This window comes from Sphaeramia orbicularis, chromosome 19 (assembly GCF_902148855.1).
Source record: "Sphaeramia orbicularis chromosome 19, fSphaOr1.1, whole genome shotgun sequence".
In the NCBI taxonomy this organism is placed as follows: domain Eukaryota; kingdom Metazoa; phylum Chordata; class Actinopteri; order Kurtiformes; family Apogonidae; genus Sphaeramia; species Sphaeramia orbicularis.
In genome coordinates, this window is record NC_043975.1 from 19,739,190 (window position 1) to 19,763,609 (window position 24,420).

General features: G+C 37.2%; 1 protein-coding gene across 1 annotated transcript in view; it reads left to right on the forward strand.

The window, feature by feature from the left end:
* Positions 1–24,420, forward strand: part of ca10a (carbonic anhydrase Xa) — a 563,638-nt gene that overhangs the window by 537,339 nt on the left and 1,879 nt on the right. Inside the window, exons 6-8 of the mRNA XM_030121906.1 lie at positions 12,321–12,393; positions 18,218–18,372; positions 20,263–20,437. Coding sequence (XP_029977766.1) covers positions 12,321–12,393; positions 18,218–18,372; positions 20,263–20,437 — 403 coding nt within the window. The remainder of the gene's footprint in view (positions 1–12,320; positions 12,394–18,217; positions 18,373–20,262; positions 20,438–24,420) is intronic.

A 24,420-nucleotide genomic window follows, 5' to 3' on the forward strand; every position in this document is an offset into this window, starting at 1 on the left:
ATGAAAAATGGGAAAAACGGATAATGACCGTTGAATCTAATTTTGCTATTTTCAGTATAGTTAAATTGTCTGACCCGGAAGTAATCGTAACTAGGGATAAAAGAAACAAACGGAATCATGGCCGGACTGGAGGAATATTTTGCTATAATTAAGCAGCTGTTTGATACGGAAGCGTATTGCATTCACACAAAAAAATCAATTCAGGTCTATTTTTCTGAATTAACGAGATAAACAGCAGCTTAATTATAGCAAAATATTCCTCCAGTTCGGCCATGATTCCATGTGTTTATTTTTGAAATATTGTGAAAAGAAATTACCGATTTATTAGACATATTTGTGTTATATTATGTTTTTGTTTGTTCAAAAATAATAATATTGGAGCATTGAGACCTGATGTATCAAATATGATACAAAATTGAAACTCATACATGGAAGTTGATATTTGAAAAAAAAAAAAAAAAAAAGGGGTTGTTCAGAAGGACCAATAAAGGCTCCAGTTTCAAAGAACTGGAATTTTCTGTCAATGATTTAATGGTTCAGGCTTTACTGGGTTAAACACATGTAAATCACAAGTGATTTTGCAACAGTGGTCATTTTTGTGAAACATTCTACCTTGTATAATTAGTTCAATTCCCAAAATGTACCTATAAAAGAATAAAAAGATATTCCAAAAAATAGTAGCATGTAATTTTGGTGTCCTTTTTACCGTGTTACACATGGATTTTTGTATAAAAAAAAATATATATATATATATAAATATATATATATATATATATATATATATATATATATATATATATATATGAAAAAAATATATAAAAATGTGTTTTATCTGAATAAGTTTTTTTCTTCTATTTCAGTAAATATTTATTTTCAGAATAGACCCAAAGTGCTTCCAAACTTCCTTCATAACATTAGTCTACATCTGGTTTGAATTTTTAGCCCCTCTGTCCTGTTTTTAGTCCCAATTTCATAGAAGCACCCAATTGTAAGTACTGTGGGTGTTGTGGGTAAAATGAATTTCCCTACTGGGAGTTAAACTTAGCCTTTAACCTTTAAATGATATCACTGTTATATGATATGAGATGAGACTAACTATTAAATTGTCATGGGAATAAGCAGAAATATTCTGAATAAGTCAAGGAGTTGAGCACATGAAATATACAATATATCATATCACACTAGCACCAAATTTCGATATTTTAATTAAAATATGCAGGCGCTCAACACATTTGCCTGCCAGTGTGACTCACTTTGAGTCAGTACGTCTTTCAATGATGGCATATGTATGAATGTGGGTGTTAAAGAGCACTGAGTGCGCTAAGCTCAGCCTTTTTTTTTCTCAGATGTGTCATTTCAGATGTAAAATCCATGAAGGTGACACCACAATGACGGGAACAAACACAAAGTTCTTGTTTTCTACTTTTTTCTTCAGTTATACAGAGATTGTGATGTATAACAGATGATTGTGTTCGAGTTTGGAATCGTGGCTGTTTCATGATACCATCATTATAGTAGTAGTGTCGTTTCAGGTACTCTGTTATTCTCACCCCTCGAAATACTACAAAGCATATATATAGATATATATACAGAGTCAGTCAAAATAATGTATACGCACATCAGGAAAAGAAAACCTGCATAAATATTTCAATACCAAATTTATTCAGACATCACAAGATTAATACAAGTTACTTTTGGCCTCTACCATTACAAGAGGTGCTTAAAGTGGAGGCCATTGGCTTCCAGACATTTATGCGTATGGCGAACTACTGTTTGGGTAACGTTGGCCAAAGTGTCCAGTGGGATTGATGCACATGCATTTTCAATTTCTTGTCTAAGGGCCAACAATGTAGTCGGTTTCCTCCGGTACTCAACATCCTTTAGGGTCCCCCAGAGGTAAAAGTCTGCAGGTGTTAAATCAGGAGAATGTGCAGGGAACTCGACTGCACCTCTTCGTCCTAGCCTAGCTTCTGAACCAAACTAACACCTCCATTGTCTTTGGACTTCAACAACATTCTCAAATTTGAAGTACCACTTTAAAATGATCTTACGTTCCTCAATTGACATCCGTACTGCTGCCATGTTGTAGACATCACTTGTTGATGCTACATTCATGAGGGTAATGCCATCTGTTGGGAAAACATCACACAACAGTACACAGTGTTATTGTAATTTGATCAAACTTCAAAAGAGGTATTTATATATCAGTGGTGGCTGCTCGTCTTTCAGACAGGGGAAGCTCATTTTCGGCTTACATAAAAAAAAAATGGTCAAGTTATTTAAACATAAATTCGGCCCTCCGTTCCTTTTTAAGAAAATGGTCTTTGACCTCATCATACCAAGTAAACAAGAAAACGCTGAATTTATGTTAAATTGAAACAAGGAAGTACAATGAGTGTGTTTTATTTACAGTGCAAGAAATGAACAAGTAATTTCGTAGTGGTTTCTCTCTTGATTTCACAGCAGAATGCGTGACGGTATGAAACTGACCTGTGTCAGTGAAGGAGTAGATCTGAAAATAGCTGTCAATCAAACGGCATTCAGCCTTTCGACTGATCCTCCAATCAGCACGTGGAAGCTCAGCGTCCAGCCCGGCCGAGCTCCGCCCACAGCTCCATTCACCCCCAGAGACACCGGGCGTCCGGGGGCGGGACAACATCATGGCATTTATCCAATTACCGTCCAGTTTTGAGGCAATGAAAAAAACTGTTCCACTCAGTCCCATTGAAGTGCATGGACACTGAGCGTCTACGGGCAAATGCACTGAGCAGAGATCGAATGAGAAAACAGCGCAACGGGAATGTATGAGAAGTGAATAACATGGAGTCCGCTGATTTGTGATAAAGCTGATTCTGAACGAACTCATCTGTGAGATGAATGTGTTCTAACACATTTGTAGTCAATGAAATGTCAACACAACTGTATATATTTAACCATTTGATTTTCGTAATTTTAGGGGAAGCCGAGCTTCCCTTGCAGTCTATGAGAAATCACCACTGCTATATGTATAGAAGTACTTATAAAAATTAAATATTTATGCAAGTTTTTCTTTTCCTGATGTATGTGTACATTATTTTGGCTGACTCTATTCATAGAGATATATATATACAACAGTTGTTTGCTCAGACTCTAGTTGATCCTATTTACTTTTTAGACCGTAAACAAGCTTATTATCTGTGTTTGCCTCTACTAATCGCACAGTGGCAAACATCAAATCTGTCAACAGCTGAGTTATCCTTCAACCTGCTGCTCGTTGCTCCCACTCCTTCTGCAATTTTTTTTTGCCAGAAATCTTCTGAATGTTCAACTCAAGAACACCTCACAAACAATTAATTCTCAACCGTGTGCCTCTGATCTGTAGGGAGGGTTAGGTTAGCACTAGCATATGTGGTCTCCATCTTGAACGAGCGGCTCGGAGATCAGAGAGGCAGTTAATATCCTCGATGCTGTGCGTATTAAAGCTGAAAAGTTCACCTGCTAATTAGCTCCCCAATGTCAATGGGACCAGTTAGTCTTGAAGACACAGAAGAGACGCTGACCTAGGTCAACCCTCCCCGACTCGCCTGTAAAACCAGCAGGAGAGCGAGTGGGAGGAGGTGTGAGACTGGAGCTCGACTTTGGAAGTGAAGTGCTGCAGGTCTGGTTGGAATATGGGCTTTTATGGCTTTAGGAAGTGGACTGTTACAGCAGCACAGAGCTTAGTCCCACATGGAAAAGGAAAAACTGCCAAAAGGAACACGTTTTACATTAGAAGAGATATTAATTATACGACAAATAGAGTTTTCACTTTGTACACATTCATATACATACACATACACACAAGTACACATATAATTACAAATGCTGCTGCCTAAAATGACCCAAAAATTATTTGTAATGAGAATTGATAATAAGCTTAACACTGGTTTATCATCTTGTGCAGATTAACTGTTGTGCTTGTTACCTTAGAATAAGATTATATGTTACCTAAGAATAGATTGTTTATCTGTGGAAGCAGTAGGTGTTGTGTCTCTGTACTACCAGATCAAGAATCCCAGGAACAACTTTCTTGAAGCTAGACCATTGTGGTCATTGTAAAATACTTAACAAACTGTGTTTTTGTATTTATTATACAAGTTGTTGACCTGCTATCAGGTTTATTTTTTTTCCCTTCTATATGTATGTAGGAAGTAGGTGACGATGCGATGACCAAAAGCCTTTTACCAAGTGACCAAATGACCAAAAGCCTACTACTACTACTACTACTACTACTACTACTACTACTACCACCACAACTACTACTACTACCACTACTACCACTACTGCTACTACTACTACTACAGTCAGCTGCTTCCTTTAGGGGTCACCACAGCAAATAACCTGCTTCCATCTGAGCCTGTCTCCTCCATCTTCTTTCATACCTACTACCTGCATGTCCCAGTTGAACACATCCATAGATCTCTTCTTTGGTTTCCCTCTTTCCAAGTCTTTAAATTACACTTGACATTGACTTCAAAAAACACACATGACTTTTACTTTCTAGATCACTGGATACTAGCATTGTGTGTCTTAGTCCTGTCTCAATCTTGATTGTACTTTTATTTAGCTTTGTCTAAATCTTGGATAAGGAGGACTTAGGATTTTATTTCAAGACCTATCAAGACCAAAGTTGTAGGGATATCACTACATTTCTGGTGTATGTATGGTGCAAATTTGTTTGTCGGTATCATTGCTGTGGTGTGAAAAAACCTTTTAAACATTTTAGATGTAAAACTTTTTTGCCAGCTGTTGATTCATCTTTCCACAGACTTATTCTGTTACTCACTGGCAAAGGAATCTTCTCACCCTTTGTACAATGTCAGCGCGTAATGTTTGAGAACATGAATTGCCATACTGCCCTTGTTGTTTATCTAGCGTGGCCTTGGTCTTGACTTAACCTGACCCTCTTTACTTGGTCTTGACCATCATAGTCTTCGTTTTCTCTGCCTTTGATTTTTCCATGACTCACTCTGGGTTTAGGTCAGTGGTTCTCAATGTTTTTCTGTCGGGCCCCCCTTTGGAGGATGAAAAATCTTTAGGCCCCCCTCAACCCCAACAACATCGTAACAGTGATGCAATTATAACATTTATTGAAAGAAACATCAATATTTTACCAATACTTTTTGCTTTTCCTTGAATAATTTGTTGTGCAACTTAAAAATAACTCAGATTTTTGCTTGAATAATACAAATAAACTTAACCAGACTGCCCCGAGACAATATTTTTCCAAATAAAAATAGGAAATGTGCAATTATGTTACAAATAAGATAATAAAGCTACTTTTTTTTAGAACAACAAACACATCTTGGTAACAAAGACAAACATTTTAACATTATGAGTGGCTGAAATGAGCCTGTTTCCATTGCACATTTGAAACTGTGCAAAAACACAAACATGTCACATTTTTCTTTTCTTGTCCAATCTTGTCCTACGCTAAAACATTAGTATGCTAATGTTTGTCTGCTACATGTCCCAACCTGAAGAAAAAAAACACCCAGGAGTGATCCCGAGATCCCCACAGCAAGCCTTCGTGCCCCCCCTAGGGGTCACGCCCCACAGTTTGAGAAACACTGGTTTAGGTGAACTACTGGACACATTGGATGAATCTGACTGGTTCTTTCACTTCAGTTGAGTCACTAAGCAGAAAGGTGGTAATTAGCTTCATCTTTTTCAGAACAGACGCTCCCTTTTTTCTTGCCTCTTAACTGACTAATGCTTCCCAAGGCCTTTTCATTTTTCCACACACTTGACTCGCATAGCTGTGACTTAGACTGGCAGGGAAGGCCCCTTTTCTAGGCGGGGAGTCGTGAGTAACCATTAAAGACAGCAGTGGGTGGCTGCTTCTACAGACAGTGTGAAAACAAGGAACACAAAAGAAAGACACTGAAGTGTTTTTTTTATATACAGTGAATAAAGTATGAAAGGGCATTTCACTAAGAGATTCACTCATTTGATTGCAGATTGACATAATCGCTAAAACTGTGTGGGACTTCACTATTTGTCTCCTGTCAGATTAGCATTCGATCATGCGGTGCTTACGCTCTGCTCAAACATAATGTTAGGACTTTGCTGAGATAGAAGAGACAGAATGACTGAATCCCCTCAGGTGTTTTCGTAGAAAAACGATAAATGAAAAACAGACCAAAAGTAGAAAGAACTAGTGTGTTTAAATGGCTGGTAAAGGCATAATGCCTGCCCAGGGAAGAGGTCAAAGACTTAGTAATTTCAGTTGCAGTGAGGAGTGGGGGTGGGGTGGGGGGGCACATCTCTTTTTAATCACTTCGCCAAGACGTCTCGGTAATTAGAGCTGGAAGTCCACCGAGACTGACTAAGGGATAGATGGAGTGGAGAAGGAGTCAAAAAAGGGTACAGGGATGGACTCGCCTCCTTCAGCTATTAGTGAGCATGTGTCAGAGATGGACGCTGCTCAGCGGTCCTCGGACTTCAAGGAACAATGAAGTCGGTCAGGCAGAAGTGGCACTCGAGTGAGGAATCAAAAGTAGACCCATTAATATGCGTTGGAAGTTTGATTTTAAGATGTGTTCAGAGTCTGAGATCAGCAGGTCGTCTCGGCAGTGAAGTTAAATGTATTCTCTGTACCGATGGAGCTCACCACCCCATCGTCACAGTCGAATGTGTCGGTTCATTTTTATCTTCAGAAGAAGCAAGGTTGCACTATGTACACTATGTGAGTTCCGTCATCAATAACTGTGTGTTTCCAAGGCAACTAATGGCTCCCTCCATTGTCGCTTTGCCTCTTCAACAATTCGCTGAACACATATGGTCGCTGCATCTTCTATAACAGCCTTAGCGTCCTCATATTCAGAAAAGCTGTTTGATAAGAAGTCCCATCTTCACGGTCATGTTGTGTTCTGTTAAATGTCCCACAAAGTATAAAGTATGCGTATACATTTGTGTACCAGTGAGCCAGGTGATAGGAATGCAGTTCACATTCTAACTCATGTATACAAACTCTTTCTTCTACCATTTTAACATCTGCCCATATGACAGGAAGTGTTGGTCATGTGTTCTTTTCCTTTTAGCTGTTCCCTTCAGGGGTCGCCACAGCAAATCATCTTCTTCCATTTAACCCGATCCTTTGCATCCTCTTCTCTCACACCAACTACTTTCAGGTCCTCTTTCACTACATCCATAAATCTGGTCTTTGGTTTTCCTCTAGATCACCTGCCTGGAAGTTCCACCCTCAGCATCCTCCTACATTTATATTCACTATCCCTCCTCTGCAGTGGTGTAGTTGTCCCTGGAGAAGTGGGTATACCCTACATTTTCGCCCGTTTTTTTTTTTTTTTTAAATAGTCCAGAAAAACACCATTTTAGAAACAGTGACATGTAAGACTACTCTATTTAGTTTACCCAAAATCCATCATTAGTATTTGTTCACTATCATAAAATGATCATGACTTGATCAGGAACAGTTTGTAGGTATTACTGGTCACACAAGCTGCTGCATGAATGTAAATATATTCAATATGAGGCAAACATAGGATAACGTTAGCCTTTCATCACGTTAGCCTCTCATAATGTTAGCCTACTCGCATAGTTGAAGTATTGGTGACAAAATCTCTTCTCTAAATGTGCAGTCATATGGCCAGTAGTTTATAACAGTGACTCATTTGTAGGGATGGGAATCGATAAGAATTTAACGATTCCGATTCCATTATCGATTTTGCTTATCGATTTGATTCTTTATTGATTCTCTTATTGGTTCTCATTGGGTAAGGGAATAAAAGAGTACAAACGGGTGTTTTCATTAACTGTCTTTTATATTTCCATCTCTGCACAGAAAATATACCATATACAGATAATAATAACAGATGATGCCAGGCCTGGGGGGGCGCACAGTGAAAATGAAACTTAAGACGCTTTACTAATTCCTCTATTGCTGCATGTCCACTACATGGAACCAGTTCGACTTAGCTCGGCTCATTTCCTGTTGTTGTGCACCTCATTTCCTTTCCCTTACCTTTGGAAACTTGTATTTGAGGGGATGCAATGTTTGTCGCCCGCACCGGAAACAGAACTGGGCCCGGCGTTCACTCTGCCGCTACATTCACAAGCGTCACTAAGTAGCATATCAAATACATGACATTCCTGTAAATGAATCACATGCTGTGGACAAATGTTTGAACATAGTGGAGGGATTCCACCCTTTTGAATAAATGGAAGCTTTGCAAGAGTTCCAAGTGGATCTTATGTCGTCTTTTTAGGCCGTTTCTGCCTCAACACCATGTTGGCTATGTTCTGACGAAAACAATGCAGTGTACGCATGACATCATCGCGCATGCACAAGGAAGGCAGAACTGCTAAGCAGAATCGTTAAGCAGGCAGGCAAACAATTCCAAGGAATCGAGCTACTAGGATCTGGTTCTCAAAAAGAACCAGTTCTTGATTCCCATCCCTACACATTTGGAAACCACCTTAAAACTTACCTCAGAATTATGTATTCTATGAAGGTAGGTTCTCTTGATATGTGTTGCTCACTTGAAAGATGTTTATTCTGTCTTTCTTGTTTGCATTTCCAATAATCACGCATCTTCCAATGAGGTGTGCAGTTTCCTGTCAATCAACTGGGGTGGCACTGGCACCCGAGGTGTCCAATCAGTGGCCAGCGCTAAGCAGAGCCCTAGCTCTGGCGCTAAGATAGTAATATTCTTCTTGGCATGACCCGCCCTACTCTACCTGTGATTGGCTCTTCAGTCCTCATGCCTAGGGTTAACCAATCTAATCAGTGAAGGCAATGAGTACTAGCCAATTAGAGGCAGAGTAGGGCGGGTCATGGCTTCACCATCCAAGGGGAAAACATGGGCAATTTGGCTCACATACTACTGAATGGTGGACATCAGGGGGATTTAGAAGTGGGTATACGCAATGATGAGTGAAAAATAAGTAGGTATACCCTGGACTACACCACTGCTCCTCTGTAAAAGTTCAAACAATCTCAGTCTGGAATCTCTGACTTTTTCTCCAAACATTTGACATCTGCTGTTCCTCTGATGTATTCATTCCTGATCTGATCCATCCTGGTCATATTGTATGTTCATTTTCATATTGTAACCTATGAGAAGGCCACATCAGATAAAGGATTGTGATTGGCTGAGTGGAATTCTGACGGATATCAGTCTGAATCTGAGGCTAAAAGAAAGGGATTTTTTTTTTTTTTTTTTTTTTTTGCCACAGGGACAAAAACAAAGAATGGGGAACAGGTGTGGCTTAAAGTGTAATAATAGCCAGGTGTGCAGGGAGGAGCAGGTGTCTGGTAATAAGTGAGGACACTCTAGGGACATCTACTGGACAGATGGGGTGTGACTATGAATACAGTGAGGTGGAAATGGAAGAAGTCTGAGAGGTATTTTTATGAAAAAGTTTTGGAACTAAAGAAAGCTCAGAATAATTACACTATATACTATACATTTGTTTAAAACTGTATGGGTTTGTATTTTCACACAACAAGAAAGCCAATAAATGTTTATATTGATTACTTCCACTGTTAAAATGAGTGTGTCCAACTAAATTAAAACAGCTTTCTTTACACTAGATCAATAAAACAGTTTAAAGCCAAATAACACTTTTTTTGTTGTTGTCTTTTTATTTGGTATTTATTTTCCTAGGAGTTAAAGATCTGTATGTATATGTATATATATATATATATATATATATATATATATATATATATATATATATATATATGCCATTATGTTGGTCTCTGTGAAGTTTAAGCCCTGGATGGAAGGCCAAATCGCCGAGCACAGAATTATCCAAAGACCAGAACAACACCCACCAACAACTCCAAACAACATTAATGTGTTTGCTATGGTTGAACACTGGTTTGGTATCTCTCTGTCTTAATGCTAGGCTAACAACGTTCACATATCACACTTACTTCAGCTATTGATTCGAGAAAGAAACCCAAGATGTGAGCAACTTTCCAAAAATCTGTCTTTTTTTGACATTATTTTCTTATGCAGCTAATGGTGGAAAATTACAGCTTAACCCTTTATATTCTTTACACTCATAGAAATACTCTGAAATTCAAAATTTCAACGTTAGTGTGTTATTGGAGGACACTGAGGCGCTGATAAAGGGGGGTAAACGTGACAAATTCATGGGGCCCAGCAATTGAGGGGAGCCCATAGAGCAGTGGCGGGGGCCCAGTGGATATAGACATTGTGGAAATTTTGTGTAAGATCCGCTGCATAAATGAGGTGAACAAGTCATCGGGAGGCAAACATTGAAAGAATACATACCCCACCCCCCCACACCTGATGCAACAGATTGAGAAGATTGTCAATTTCTGCAGGGTCCACAACAATTATGCTTTCATGAGGCCCATAATTGATAGCAGCGCCCCTGGGAGGACATAACAAGACTTTATTCCTTTTGTGAAATTGCTCAAAATTTTTATTGTCATGTTAAAAATCAAGGTCAATGAAATTACCACATTTGGTTCCTGTCTCATAAGTGGCAAAAAAATAAATAAAATCCAACTAGTATGTATAAAAACTACAAGAAAAACACATTTAAGTTGAAAGGAATATGTATTTTAGAATATTAGACCAACATAAGTGCTGATCCAGACCCCTGTCCACATCCACATGATCCCTTTAAACATCATTCCTTACATTAGTACCATTACTTCATGGTACCTAACAAAGCAGGTATACTCACTGTTCATACAGAGGTGGACCTTACAGACCCTGCAGACCACTTTGAACCTGAGATTGTTAAGTCACTGTAACTGATGCCAGCAATGTCTTGAAATGTGTGCAGAAATTACCAAAAATAGTCACTTGCCCAACAAAAGGTTAAAAGAACATGCTAGTTTGGATGTTTTGGGGTCATTGACATTGCACTCATCAGCTGGTAAAATAAAAGTAGTTTTGATCCAGTATGAAGTTACGTGTAGATAAAAATTACAATGTACACTACTGGTCAAAAGTTTTAGAACACCCCAATTTTTCCAGTTTTGTATGGAAATTCAAGCAGTTCAAGTCCAATGAACAGCTTGAAATGGTACAAAGGTAAGCGGTGAACTGCCAGAGGTAAAAAAAAAAAAAAAAAGCAAGGTTAAACAAAACTGAAAAATAATGTACATTTCAGAATTATACAAAAAGGCGAACAAGAAATGGGTTAACAACTTAAAGCAGTTCTGCAGCAATGAAGGTTGATCAAGCCTGAAAAGTTGGTGCTACTGATTCCTCCAGGTGTCCCAATGTTTCTGAATTCCTTCCAACCCCCTCTGTCTGCATAAAAGTAGTGTTGGAACACACTTTGGTACCATACCGTCATGAGCATTATTTGAACAGTATTGTACTGCAGAAAGTAGTGTGTTACTATAAAAATGTTGAGGAAAAGACAATTAACAATAGAAGAGAGACAGACCATCATAGCACTTAAAAATGTAGGTCTGTCCTACAGAGAAATTGCCAAGAAAGTCCAAGTGTCAGTAAGTCCAGTTTCCTTCACCATCCAAAGGTGCTCAGAAACTGGACTGGGAAATGCTGACAGGAAGAGGTCTGGCAGAGCCAAAGACACAACAGAGTCAGAAGACAAGTTTATAACTGTCAACAGCTTGCATGATAGGCGACTCACAGGACAACAGCTTCAAGCACAATGAAGATAGTGGTCGTAGTAAGCAAGTCTGAGTTTCAACTGTGAACAGAAGACTTCCAGTTGCAGGTTTGATCAGTCCATAACACCTTCTTCCAGTCTTCAGTAGTCCACTGGCGGTGTTTCATGGCCCAGCCAAGCCTCTTTTTCTTATTCTGAAGTCTCAGCAATGGCTTTCTTGCTGCAACTCGACCCACCAAACCTGCAAACCTTTTTTTTTTGTACCTCTGGCCGTTCACTGCTTACCTTTGTACCATTTCAAGCTGTTCATTGGACTTGAACTGCTTGAATTTCAATACAAAACTGGAAAAATTGGGGTGTTCTAAAACTTTTGACCGGTAGTGTATTTGCCATTGGAAAAAGATTGATTGTTGTGTCGTGACACCAGTCCGTCTGTGAGTCCTGTTTAATGGTTTCTTGAAAACAGTGGGAGCCTTTGTTTTCCAGAAGGTAACGCAGCAGTTGAAGACACAGTGGGACCTTCTGGCTGTGCAAAACACATCAGTGGGTTTAGACATTTCATGGTCTTTAAAGGTGTTAGATTAAAAATTAGACTAGTCATTTTACTTCAAAAGCCTAAACTGGTTCAATTAAATGCAGTTTGAACGTACGATTAATGTTTTTTTTTTTTTAATTTGACCCTACTTTTTCTCTCTCCATCTCTTTGAATCCAGATTGCCGAGACATCGAACTCATTCCTCAATCGAATGCTGAACAGAGACACCATCACGAGAATAACATATAAAAGTAAGTGCGCTTTAACATCTGCGCTAATTAAGTCTGAAACGCTGATTGTTTGATTTCAGAGCGGTAAGTGAAGATGCTGCGGGATGCGGATGGTGAGATGGCCGCATCGGAGCTCCACGGAGCCGGAGGAGGCTGTTGGTGAGGCAGCATGTTAGGCAGCAGTCGACAGCTGCTCTCCAGAGGTTTTCCCTCTGCCAGCCTGCCGTGCCGGAGAGGTAGCAGAGGCGAGGAGTAAGCCCGGGGCACGCTTGAAAAAAGAGACAAATAATTGGATTAATGGGGGGAGCAGTGCGTGGCTGGATAAACACACTGACCCCTTGTGGTCGGAAGGAGTCTCAGAGGCTGCAGGCGGGGAGAGTCGGGCAGGGGTCCTCTGGGTCCAGATGGAGAGGAACATGGGTTGTGACAGCTGTCAAAACTCTCTCAGATGCATTGTCGCATAAACACACGTTGACACACAGTCTCTCACACACACACACACACACACACACCACCCACTCATGCTTATGAGGCCTTAGGCATATCCCTCTCACAATCTGCCATACATACAGTATGTACACACCATGCAAAGAGAATTATTTATTTCAGCTGCACCATCAAAGATCAGTGTTAGAGCTGCTCTTCAGATGCACATGGAGGTGGAGTGGTTGGTGCATATACCAGGGTTTTCTTCATAAATTCATCTATTGTGCTAAATGTTTTCCCTTTGGCATTTGCAGGGTGATAATGCAGTCAGCATGTCTGTTCGTACGTCCTTCCATCGTCATTTTATTTCAGGAGCATGGTTGGAAAACTACAAAGGTTTTTTTGTTTTTTGTTTTCCATCTTCAGGTTATCACTATGTGCTGGGTTTGCACTTAGTAGTGTTTAACAACTGGTGAATCACAAGAAGGGTGCTTGAATTAACACCAAGGTTATTATCGTTAACGAAAACTAGAATTGTAAAAAATTTTTGTTAACTGAAATAAATAAAAACTATAATTAAAAGAAAAAAAAAAAAAAACGATAACTAACTGAAACTATATTGTGTGCCTACAAAACTAACTAAAAGTTATAAAAATTATGAATAAAATTCCCTTAGTTTTCGTCATTTTCCATTGTCATTTTATTTCCATCATCATTTTATTTCAGGAGCATGGTTGGAAAACTACAAAGGTTTTTTTGTTTTTTGTTTTCCATCTTCAGGTTATCACTATGTGCTGGGTTTGCACTTAGTAGTATTTAACAACCTGTGATTCACAAGAGGGTGCTTGAATTAACACCAAGGTTATTATTGTTAATGAAAACTAATGAAAAGACGAAAACTACAATTGTAAAAACATTTTTGTTAACTGAAATAAATAACTATAATTAAAAGAAAAAAAAACGATCACTAACTGAAACTGTATTGTGTGCTTACAAAACTAACTAAAACGTATCAAAATTATGGATAAAATTCCCTTAGTTTTCGTCTTTGTCAATGTGGGATTGATATGAAATTGATTTATTTCCCTCAAGCAATTTTATCTGCTGGCCCCATATGATATTTGACGGTCTGTCACTTCTCGTCACTTGTGGTGTAGAGTCGTCTTCTCGTCCCCACTCTACCTGGAAACATGAAGACTAAAGCTGGGAGAAAGCAGCAGAGTCTTGTATGGGATTTATTTGAATACGATGACGAAGAAGAGCCAAGATACGACAAAACAAAAATGAATACTAAAACGAAACTAAAACTAAGCATTTAGGAAAAAAATGAAAACTAATACAAACTAGCAAACCTGCTCTAAAAACTAATTAAAAATAACTGAATTAGAGGGAAAAAAAAGTCAAAACTAAATAAAACTAAACTATAATGAAAAATCCAAAACTATTATAACCTCAATGAACACAACTGTATAACTGGAAAACCATTGAACACAAAAGTCCCGCCCCTTCCATTGTGCCCCATGGAACCTAAAGATATCAATATAATATAAATAACAGTAAATGACGTGAAACATAGCATTTTTTTAAATTCCATTTACACCTATGATGTTTGTCAAGTTGGAAGATGATTGTATGAGACAAGAAAGTTGCAGTTTGTGATAAAGATAGAATAAAGAACCATGTAGTTTTGTATTAAAAAGCTCTTGTATACTCATACTTCCAGAGTGAGGTGAAAAAGTATTGAAATAGGCCAAAACTACTAGAAGTTTCTATATCTTGAAGCTGCAGAGACATCTTCAGCAGCTAAAGTAATTGTGGAGAGTTACAGTGAAGTAACCTCTGTGACGTTTGAGTGTGTAGTGTTTGTATTAACATGGTTTCACAGTCTGATACCTCAGAAAAATAAAAATGATCATTTACATCAGGGGTGTCAAACTCATTTTGATTCAGGGGCCATATTTACCCAATTTGATCTCAAGCAGGCCAGACCAGTAAAATAATGACTTAATAACCTATAAATAATGACAAATCCAAGTTTTTCTTTTTGTTTTAGTACAAAAAACCCCCAATTAAATTATGAAATTATTTACATTTTTCAAAAAAGATGTGAATAACCTGAAAAAACAGAAATTTCTTTTGAAAAATTGGTGCAATTTGAACAACATTTTGCCTCGACTTATTATTTATAAATGTACATTTACACATAATGTTACATAAACATTTGGTAACAGGCAGAATATTGTTAAAATTTTGGAGTTTGGAACTAAAATTTGAACAATTTCTACAATATTCCATCTCTTATTATTAACACAACTACAGATCACAGTGGATCCATAAATGCACAAAACATTTAATAACAGGCAGAATATTGTTAAAACTGCACATTTTGGGTTGTTCATCTTTGTTTTTATTTATGTATTTATTTGCATTTCATTGTGAAAGAATAGTTTTGTAAATGTAAATATTTCCACAGTGTAATGTTATTTTTTTCACTTAAATTTTTTCCACATAATTTTTCCCTTAAGAAAATTTGTCGTCATTATTTATGGGTTATTGTGTTATTTTTACTGTAGATCACATTGGTCTGTATGTAGAACCTGAAACAAAATGATTTGGACAACCTTGACTGTTCAGGTTAATTTTTGCGCTTTCATCCTGCGGACTGGAATGGAACCTTTGGCGGGCCAGATTTGGCCCCCGGGCCGCGTGTTTGACATTTGTAAGATAGTTGAAGTAGTGCTGAAAAAAAAAAAAACATACCAAACATGGGTACTGTAAACATTTCTTTATACAATATATAAAGGCAAAATCAAAAGTACTCTGTTTTATTTTGTGCATAATTATCTCTCCAGAGCAGAACTAGAAATCCATTTGATATTTTTTTAGTTAACTAGTTATAAATTACTCAAGAAACTACTCGACTCCTCTACCGTCAACGAGCAAACGCAAAGAAAAAAGCTAACATCACTAACAAGTACCACTTTTCTATTTGTGGGAGCTGGGATGGATGTGCCATCCTTTGTGCTTAAATAAATTAATATTCTTTTCAAATGAAACAGTATTTAATATTGATGAAAAGCTGTAGTGAATTAGCATTGAAGCTGCAGCGGTCTACCACAGTGACCTCAGCACAATAGGCAGTCCATTTGTTAACAGAGGCCTCTAAGAGATGACAAGTTATTGAGAGCCTGTTACTGGAGTGTGAAGACGGAGGCAAATTCATGTCTGTCTAATTAGCATCCTGACAGAAGAGACAGTTTGTATAAAAGAGGTTTTATGTTGCAACACCAACAGCCTGTCATTCACAGAACAGTAAATGATATGAGAAAGTGAGAGAAATTTGTTATGAAAGATGAGAGCAGTGCTTCATGAGATGAAGTGAAGTTTGCAGCCCACACATGAAAAGGATGATATATTAGATGAACGTGCAGCATTCAAATGTTTCTGTCGTTAGTAGAACCAGTATGAGTCTTCCAGGGCTTAGGTTTGCAGGAGATTCTGGTTTTGGTAATGATATGGAGATTATGTACGGAGGCTGAAGAACACAAAAGAATAATTCAAAACAGGAGGGAAGAGTTGCGTAATCAGTGAACAAAAAGTATAATCTGCATCATAGTCAGAGGGAATGTTTCTGTGACTATTGATTTTTTTTTTTTTATGCCTTTTTGAAGAATATAAATCTCAAAGCAAATGAATGTGTCCAAAAAATTTGGCAGTACTTTCAACTTGATAGTGGTGTAATAGTTACAGCTTCAGATCTCTGCTAGCTTGTTTTGTTGCATCAATTTTGTTGTACGAGCAGGACCTTTTAGATTAGATTAGATAGAGAGAGAGAGAGAGAGAGAGAGAGAGAGAGAGATTCCACAGAAACAATCAACAAATAAATAAATAAATACAGAGTGTAAATAGCTAAAGATCAGTTAGATTAAAAAGAGAAGGTTAGGTTAGGTTAGGTTAGGTAATCTTATTTTAGGTTAGGTTAGCTTAGGTTAGGTTAGGTTAGGTTAGTTTAGGTTATCTTAGGTTAGGTTAGGTTAGTTTAGGTTATTTTAGGGTAGGTTATCTTATCTTATCTTAGTTTAGGTTATCTTAGGTTATTTTAGGTTAGGTTAGCTTAGGTTAGGTTAGCATAGGTTATCTTAGGTTAGGTTATCTTAGGTTAGGTTAGGTTAGCTTAGTTTATCTTAGGTTAGCTTAGGTTAGGTTTAGTTAGGTTAGGTTATTTTAGATTAGATTAGATTAGATTAGATTTGATTTGATAGAACTTTATTAATCCTTGAAGTATAACACTCAGGAAATTGAGGTTCCAAAAACCACACAATACCGAATACACACACAAGAAATACCTTAAAAAAAAAAAAAAAAAAGCAATACAACAGTTATAAAAAAAATAGTAATTAGAAATTGCAATTGTACATTGGAAAGTAGAAACAAGTGGCAAAGTAGTAATAATAATAAGTAGCTTATTATGTTATAATTAGTGCAGTTAAACAATGAACATTTTTAATCAGATTAATCACAGGGTTGCCGTGGATTCAATCTGATTAATCCTGATTAAATATCATAGATTTTTAATCTACATTAAGTGCGTTTCATTTTGCATGAGCAAACAGACTCAAGAAAGAAGGGAATATATATGCACTTAACGGGTTTATTAAACACCTTGAACAGTTTAAAAAAAACAGCTTGTAACAACTGTTCCGTCTTGGGTTTTTCATAATATAATATATAATATAAAAGACTTATAATATTATAGTATGCACAATATGTATATATAGTTGAATAATCACAGAATAAAAGTTATAATAAAGTGATAACAGTAATTGTAGTCATAACAACGATAGACAAGTAATATAAGTCTGTAAGTCATAATAATAATAATAATAATAATAATAATAATAATCAGTGAGAGAACTATATTATCCACAGCAAGAACAAACTGGTATATTTTTGATGTTATCACGTTGTCGCCCCTTAACATATTATCAATTTTTAATCCAAATATTGCGCTGCTTGCTGATTCCCTCATATCCAGCTACACTAATCACCTTCTGGATGTAATGTCATATGTAACATACAGACTTGAACATGGGAATGATCTGCCACAAAAAAAAAAGCATGTAAGCAAAATGTAAAAAAGCGGGTTTGGGTAGAGGTGATGATTTAATAATGAATCTTTAATGAACAAATGCACATATATTCCAGGAAATAGGGTCATGCTTTGACCTCTGCATTACAGATTAAGGCTAGCTGAAATGTAAGAAGCAAGGTATATAGTAGCTGATTAAATGATTTAAAAAATATGTGCATTTTTGCAGTTTTATTCTGTTTCTACTTTCTGATTACAGATTTCTCCTCCATTTTTGTGCAGTTGCTGATGTTGTCTGACTTTTTTTTATTTTATTATTCTTTCCCACAGATGATGCATATTTACTTTCCGGCCTGAACATAGAGGAGATTTACCCAGAAACCAATAGTTTTATCACATACGATGGATCGATGACTATTCCCCCATGCTTTGAGACGGCCACGTGGATCCTGATGAACAAGCCTGTGTACCTCACACGTATGCAGGTAAGTCTCCGCTGCCGCCGCCGTAGATCTGAAACACACCTCTTAAAATGCACTGGGGATGGTCTGTCTCAGCTGAGGATTTAGCGCATCACTACTGTTGAGCCCGGATACATTTCAGACCACAGCTGAGGCTTTTATCTCAAACTTTCTCAGCACTTACTAGGACTAATCCTCGATACAGTCCTGGTTGGAAAATAATGTAATAGATCATAAATCCTCATAATTCTAGGGATTTTTTTTTTTTTTTTTTTGGAGGGGGTTCATCTAAATCAGTGTTTTTCAACCTTGGAGTGAAATTTCAAGTAATTAATAAAAATAAAGATAAAAACGTACTAATAAAAAATATGTTGAGTTGACAGAGACAATCACAATCCATAAAAGACATGACAAACTCTGAAGCTGAAACTGAAGCACTGTGGTTCTGTTTATCTGTCAAATGTTCATTGTGGTCGGTTTCAGATGCTGCAGCTCTTTCATAATTCATAGTTTGAGTTCTTGTTTGTTCAGTATTAATTGTCAGTCTTGTAAATCCAAGCTGGACTGACTGTACATATCCTGACCAAAAACAAATAATTTCTCATTTGTTTGTTTATTTCGAGCATTTACAGAATACATGCAAATTCAAAATAAAAAAAAAATAAAAATAAAAAAAATAAAATAAATAATAATAATAATAATTCATCTATACTCGAAAAGGAGTGGGAAGAAGAAAAGCTTATTTAATCCCACCCCCATTCTCATCATCAAATAACTTAACATAATAAAATTTTAAATACTCACTCCTGTCCTTTGACTTCAAGCCAGAACAATGAACAAAATAGAACAAAATAGGCCTATACCAAATTAGAATGAGCTCATTTGACAGTATTTACATTGCATAACCAAAATGTGTGTAAAAAAAAAAAAAATAGAAACGTACATTCCTGGTGGTGTTACCACGGGTAAGAGTTAACCGTTAACTTACATGATAATAACTACATACCAACAATGATAAAAACAAAAAACTGCAATACCACAAGTGGTAAAGAACAGCAATAATTACAGACCAACGATGGTAAGAAAAAAACCCCCAAAAAACTACAATAGCACTAATGGTAAAGGGCAGCACATACCAGCGATGGTAAGAACAATAGCAGATGGTAATGGACAACACAGACCAACTAGATGAGGAACAATAAACACACATGAACATATAAGACAGAATATTGATGGAACATCAGTTTTAAGACCCTCCATCTTTCTACTGGGACCAGACTGTATTTTCATATAACAGTTTAAATCAGTGGATATTTTGGCATTGCTTGTGTTGGATGTCCAGACTGTTCCACAGTTTCACTCCACATACAGACAAACAAAAACATTTACGAGTGGTTTGAAATTTGGGTAATACGAACTCTCCAAAACCTCTCAAATTATGAGTACTCTCCCGAATTGTGAAGTTTTTTTGTATATTACTTGGTAGTAATTTGTTGAATGCTTTAAATAACATTATTGCTGTGTAATATTTTACAAGATCATGAATTTTTAATAGTTTTGACTGAATAAAGAGATTATGAGTGTGTTCTTGAAATCCAACCTTATGTATGATCCGTTTTATTAAATTAAATTCTCTCTTTGTGCTGTAATCTACACCTGGCTTTTCTGCCTCCGTCCAGAATAATATACATTATATAGACTAAATGCCGCCTAATATTGACATTTATTTGCAACATAGTATAGCAAACTATTACGTGATCAAAAACAAATTAATTTTAGTAAAAAAAAATGTCTCAGTTTTGAATGTAAGGGGTCGCCAGAAATTTGTGATGTTAAAATGGGGTCATGAACCAAAAAAGGTTGGGAACCACTGATCTAAATATTTTTTCTCACTTTGCTGTCTTTACATTTAAGATGCACTCTTTACGGTTGCTGAGCCAGAACCAGCCATCTCAGATCTTCTTGAGCATGAGCGACAATGTGCGTCCCGTCCAGCCGCTGAACAACCGCTGCATCCGCACCAACATCAACTTCAGCATGCAGGGCAAAGACTGCCCCAACAACAGGGCTCAGAAGCTCCAGTATCGAGGTAAAAACTATAACACGATTCGCTCTTGTTTTATTTTATTTTTTTTGTTTTTGCCAAATTTCCATCATCACCCATAGTCTGCATTTCATTCATATCATTTTTCAGTCACCCCTAGAGTGGTAATAAAAAGGAAAATTATTGTTTTTACAACTTAGGATGTAAACCATTATGCATATTCGCTGGTTAAAATGCTAAAATATGGGAATATTTTAACATCACTGCAGCAATGTCAGCCAAAAGTGGTTAAGTCTGATTTCCCGAACCATATTTAGACATAATACGGAATATATCTGAAAGGTTCTTCACCACACAGGAAAATTATACGTTCTGAAATTATATGCACGCTGGTTTCAGAAGATAATTTCATGTTTAGCTTTAGGAGAATAGATGCATTAGCAGGTGGTGTTAGAGCCCAATGTAACTGAGGTGTGTTTTACTCTAAGAAGTTAGCGCAATTATTAAACTTGGGTAAAATAAACAGAAATGTATTCCTTTTTTTTTTTTTAATTTTCATTGATTTTATTTAAACCCATTCACACTAAATAAATGGCAGTTTCTATTAAATGACAGATACAGGGTTGGATCTTGTTGTTTATTATGCTTACACTATTGTGACTAATCGGTTTATTACATACTGTATGTGCTACTGCTGCCTGTGTGTGGTCTGGTGTCAAACAAATTAGCATGGTGATTGAATGAGCACCCATGCATTTAACAACATTTGCTGCCGATGTTACATTGTGAACATGTTCTGCCTTTTGATAATAATACCAAACATAAAAACTCGCTACGGAAATTAGTATGCACTTGTCTTATTGAACAAGTGGAGGAACTGCAGCAAATTGATATGGCTGCCATTCAGAACCCTTTTTGCAAGTGAAGTATTATGCATTTTTGTGGGATTTATTCATCAATGGGTAAGGGTCTTGCATCTTGAAGGTTCAATATGTAAGATTTGTGCATCCTTTAGTGGTTTAATCATTTGTTGACATTTTGTGTAGAAGAGTAAGCTGATTTGTCTCAGTTTTTAAGCTAATGGTAGCTAGCGTTGCCTGTTGTTGCTGCTGTAGAGGAGCAGAAGAGGGCTCTGAAGAATTTAGGGAGGAGCAAGAGGATGTTCATACAAAATCTGACCTAAATCCTGTACGTTGGTGTCAGGTTACAAGCTTTGGTCATAACCATCAAGACGAGGGTTAGCATAGAAGGAATGACACGCTAACCGATGACTGGTTGGTTCCTTGTACATAACAGACTCAAACTCAACACAAACTTCGCATAAATACTTACTCCTCAATATTTAGATCACAGGTGTCAAACATGTGGCCCGGGGGCCAAATCCGGCCCACCAAAGGGTCCAATCTGGTATTTGGTATTTTTATTTACGGCTCAAGTTGATGAAATAGAAAAAAAAGTGTAAAAGAATTAAAAACAAACTGTATGAATTTTTTTTTGACATTACTCCACAAGTGTGCGAAAAAGGCACACTTGGTGCTTAGTAAAGGCCTTACTGGACGGGATACCGGAGGGTTAACAGAAATACCCAAAAAAGAAGTAAAAATAGCAGAGTATGTCCCTCAGATACCCCTGATGTAATTTATTTTAGTTGCAACGTCCTCATAAATTCCAGGGGATTATGGGTCGCCCACTATTATCATTAATAAACTTGGTATTTGAGTGCTGATCTGGGAGTCAGGTGATCAGTTATGAATGCGGATGGCAGATTGATGTTCTGAGAGGAAAAGGCAGAGAACAGGCAGAGTAACGTCAGATGGCTGGACAGCCTGAACACCTGTTTGGACCTGACTGACAGATCTGGCAGTCGGCACAGATCGAGCTGAAAACTGGCTTGTCATAGTTCACTGCAACCTTGGAGGTATCGCTGCGGTCTGTTTGTCATCTCCTCTCTTCTGTTTCAGCCAATATATCTGAGCAACCGCTGCCCAAAATGTTGAATTTCACCCTTGAAGCGTAAATAAGTTATAGCCAAGAGGTAGGCGCCGTCTCTGCAATTCATTGTGTTATTTTTAGGTTTTCGCTCAGATTTACTGTACTGTGGCCGACACAGACCATGACTGTTTCTGTCTGCATCTCTCTCTCATTCTTACTCCGTTCTGCTCTACTCGCTTCCCCCCCTCCATGGAAAAATGAAAATTTGATATTCTATGCAGCGGTCCGGTGCGATTTCAAGCATCCCCACCCGCCTCAGCCCGTCCTGATCGGCAGACAAACGTACCCCCGAAGAGTCAGCTGAAAAAAGAAAAAAAAAAAAAAAGAAAAAAAACGCTCGCTTTTTTAATTGTTTCGTGATTTAAAAGACCTTCGAGATGAAGCCTCATTAAAAAAGAGGACTATGTCTCAGTGGTGATTTGTGTAAGGTCAACCTTCAGAGTGGGAACACGAGACCCTCCTCCCCTCCCCAGAGAAGTCATCATCAGGGTAAATGAATATGAAATTAGCTATGTTTTAGAGGCGTATTTGTATGCAGAGGTGCCTGGTTATGTTTTAATAACAGGGGAGCATTTGATAAACTGTATTCTATGTGAGTCTGGGATTTAACCATTTCATAGGCATGTGATTCTTTTATTACCTCCACCAGGAGGTATTGTGATCGCTTTGTTTTGTGTGCGTATTTGTTTGTTGGTTTGTTGGTTTGTTTGTTTGTTAGAAAGATAACTCAAAAAGTTATGGACGGATTTTCATGAAATCTTCAGGAAATGTTGATACTGGCACAAGGAAGAAATCATTAAATTTTGGTGGGGGGGGGGGTTTGGTCCAATCAGAAGGAGGAGTGGACTCACATCATCAGAATGAATACAAATGAAGGAAATAATGAACAAAATGCACAAAAATGAAGAAAATACAGAAATTTAATGAACACAAATGAAGGAAATAATGAACAAAATGCACAAAAATGAAGAAAATACAGAAATTAAATTAACACAAATGAAGGAAATAATGAACAAAATGCACAAAAATGAAGAAAATACAAAAATAAAGTGAACACAATGGAAGCAAATAATGAACTAAATGCACAAAAATGAAGAAAATATAAAAATTAAATGAACACAAATGAAGGAAATGATGAACAAAATGCACAAAAATGAAGAAAATATAAATATTGAACAAAAGACAGAAATGTCTGAACCAACGTCATCATGCATTAGCCTACCGGTACATTTACTGTAACTTCCAAATCTGTTTTTTTTTTTTTTTAAATGGAGGGTCACGCATTGATGATGCAGTGACACAGATACAACTCTCTGACCAATCAGTGGTCTGCAGTGTTTACACATCACAATTTAGAATCTCTTCACCTTTTTTGGAACCCTGGCCAAGCACGTACTAGAAAAGTAGTAGCCTACTGGGTACCAGATTCCAGGTTTTTTTATGTAATGGAAACACAAAAAGGCAAAGTTGAGTCAAGTCGAGCCGGTACCACGTACTGGAAATGTGGTATATTACCACTCCTTGTAAAACCAGGGATACACAAGCATAGTACCATAAATGATATGTCTTCTGGCAACTTAAAAGCACATTGTATAGACAAGGGGTGTCAAACTCATTTTCTTTCAGGGGCCACATTCAGCCCAATTTGATCTCCAGTGGGCTGGACCAGTAAAATAATAGCATGATAACCTATAAATAATGACAACTCCAAATTCTTTATTGCAAAAAATAACATTAGATGATGAAACTATTACCATCCAAAAAAAAAAAAAAAAGATGTGAATAACTGAAAAAAAACTGAAATTTCTGAAGAAAAACAAGTACAATTTTATCAATATTATGCCTCAACTTATGATTTCTACATGTGCATTACAGATCAAATCTACCAAGGCACAAAACAGGCAGAATATTGTTAAAATTACACTTATTTTTCTTTAGACATTTCAGGTTGTTCATATTTGTTCATGTTATTGACATTTTATTGTTAAAGGACATCAGAATTTAATGTTCTTTGCAATAAATCAAAGAGAAAAAAT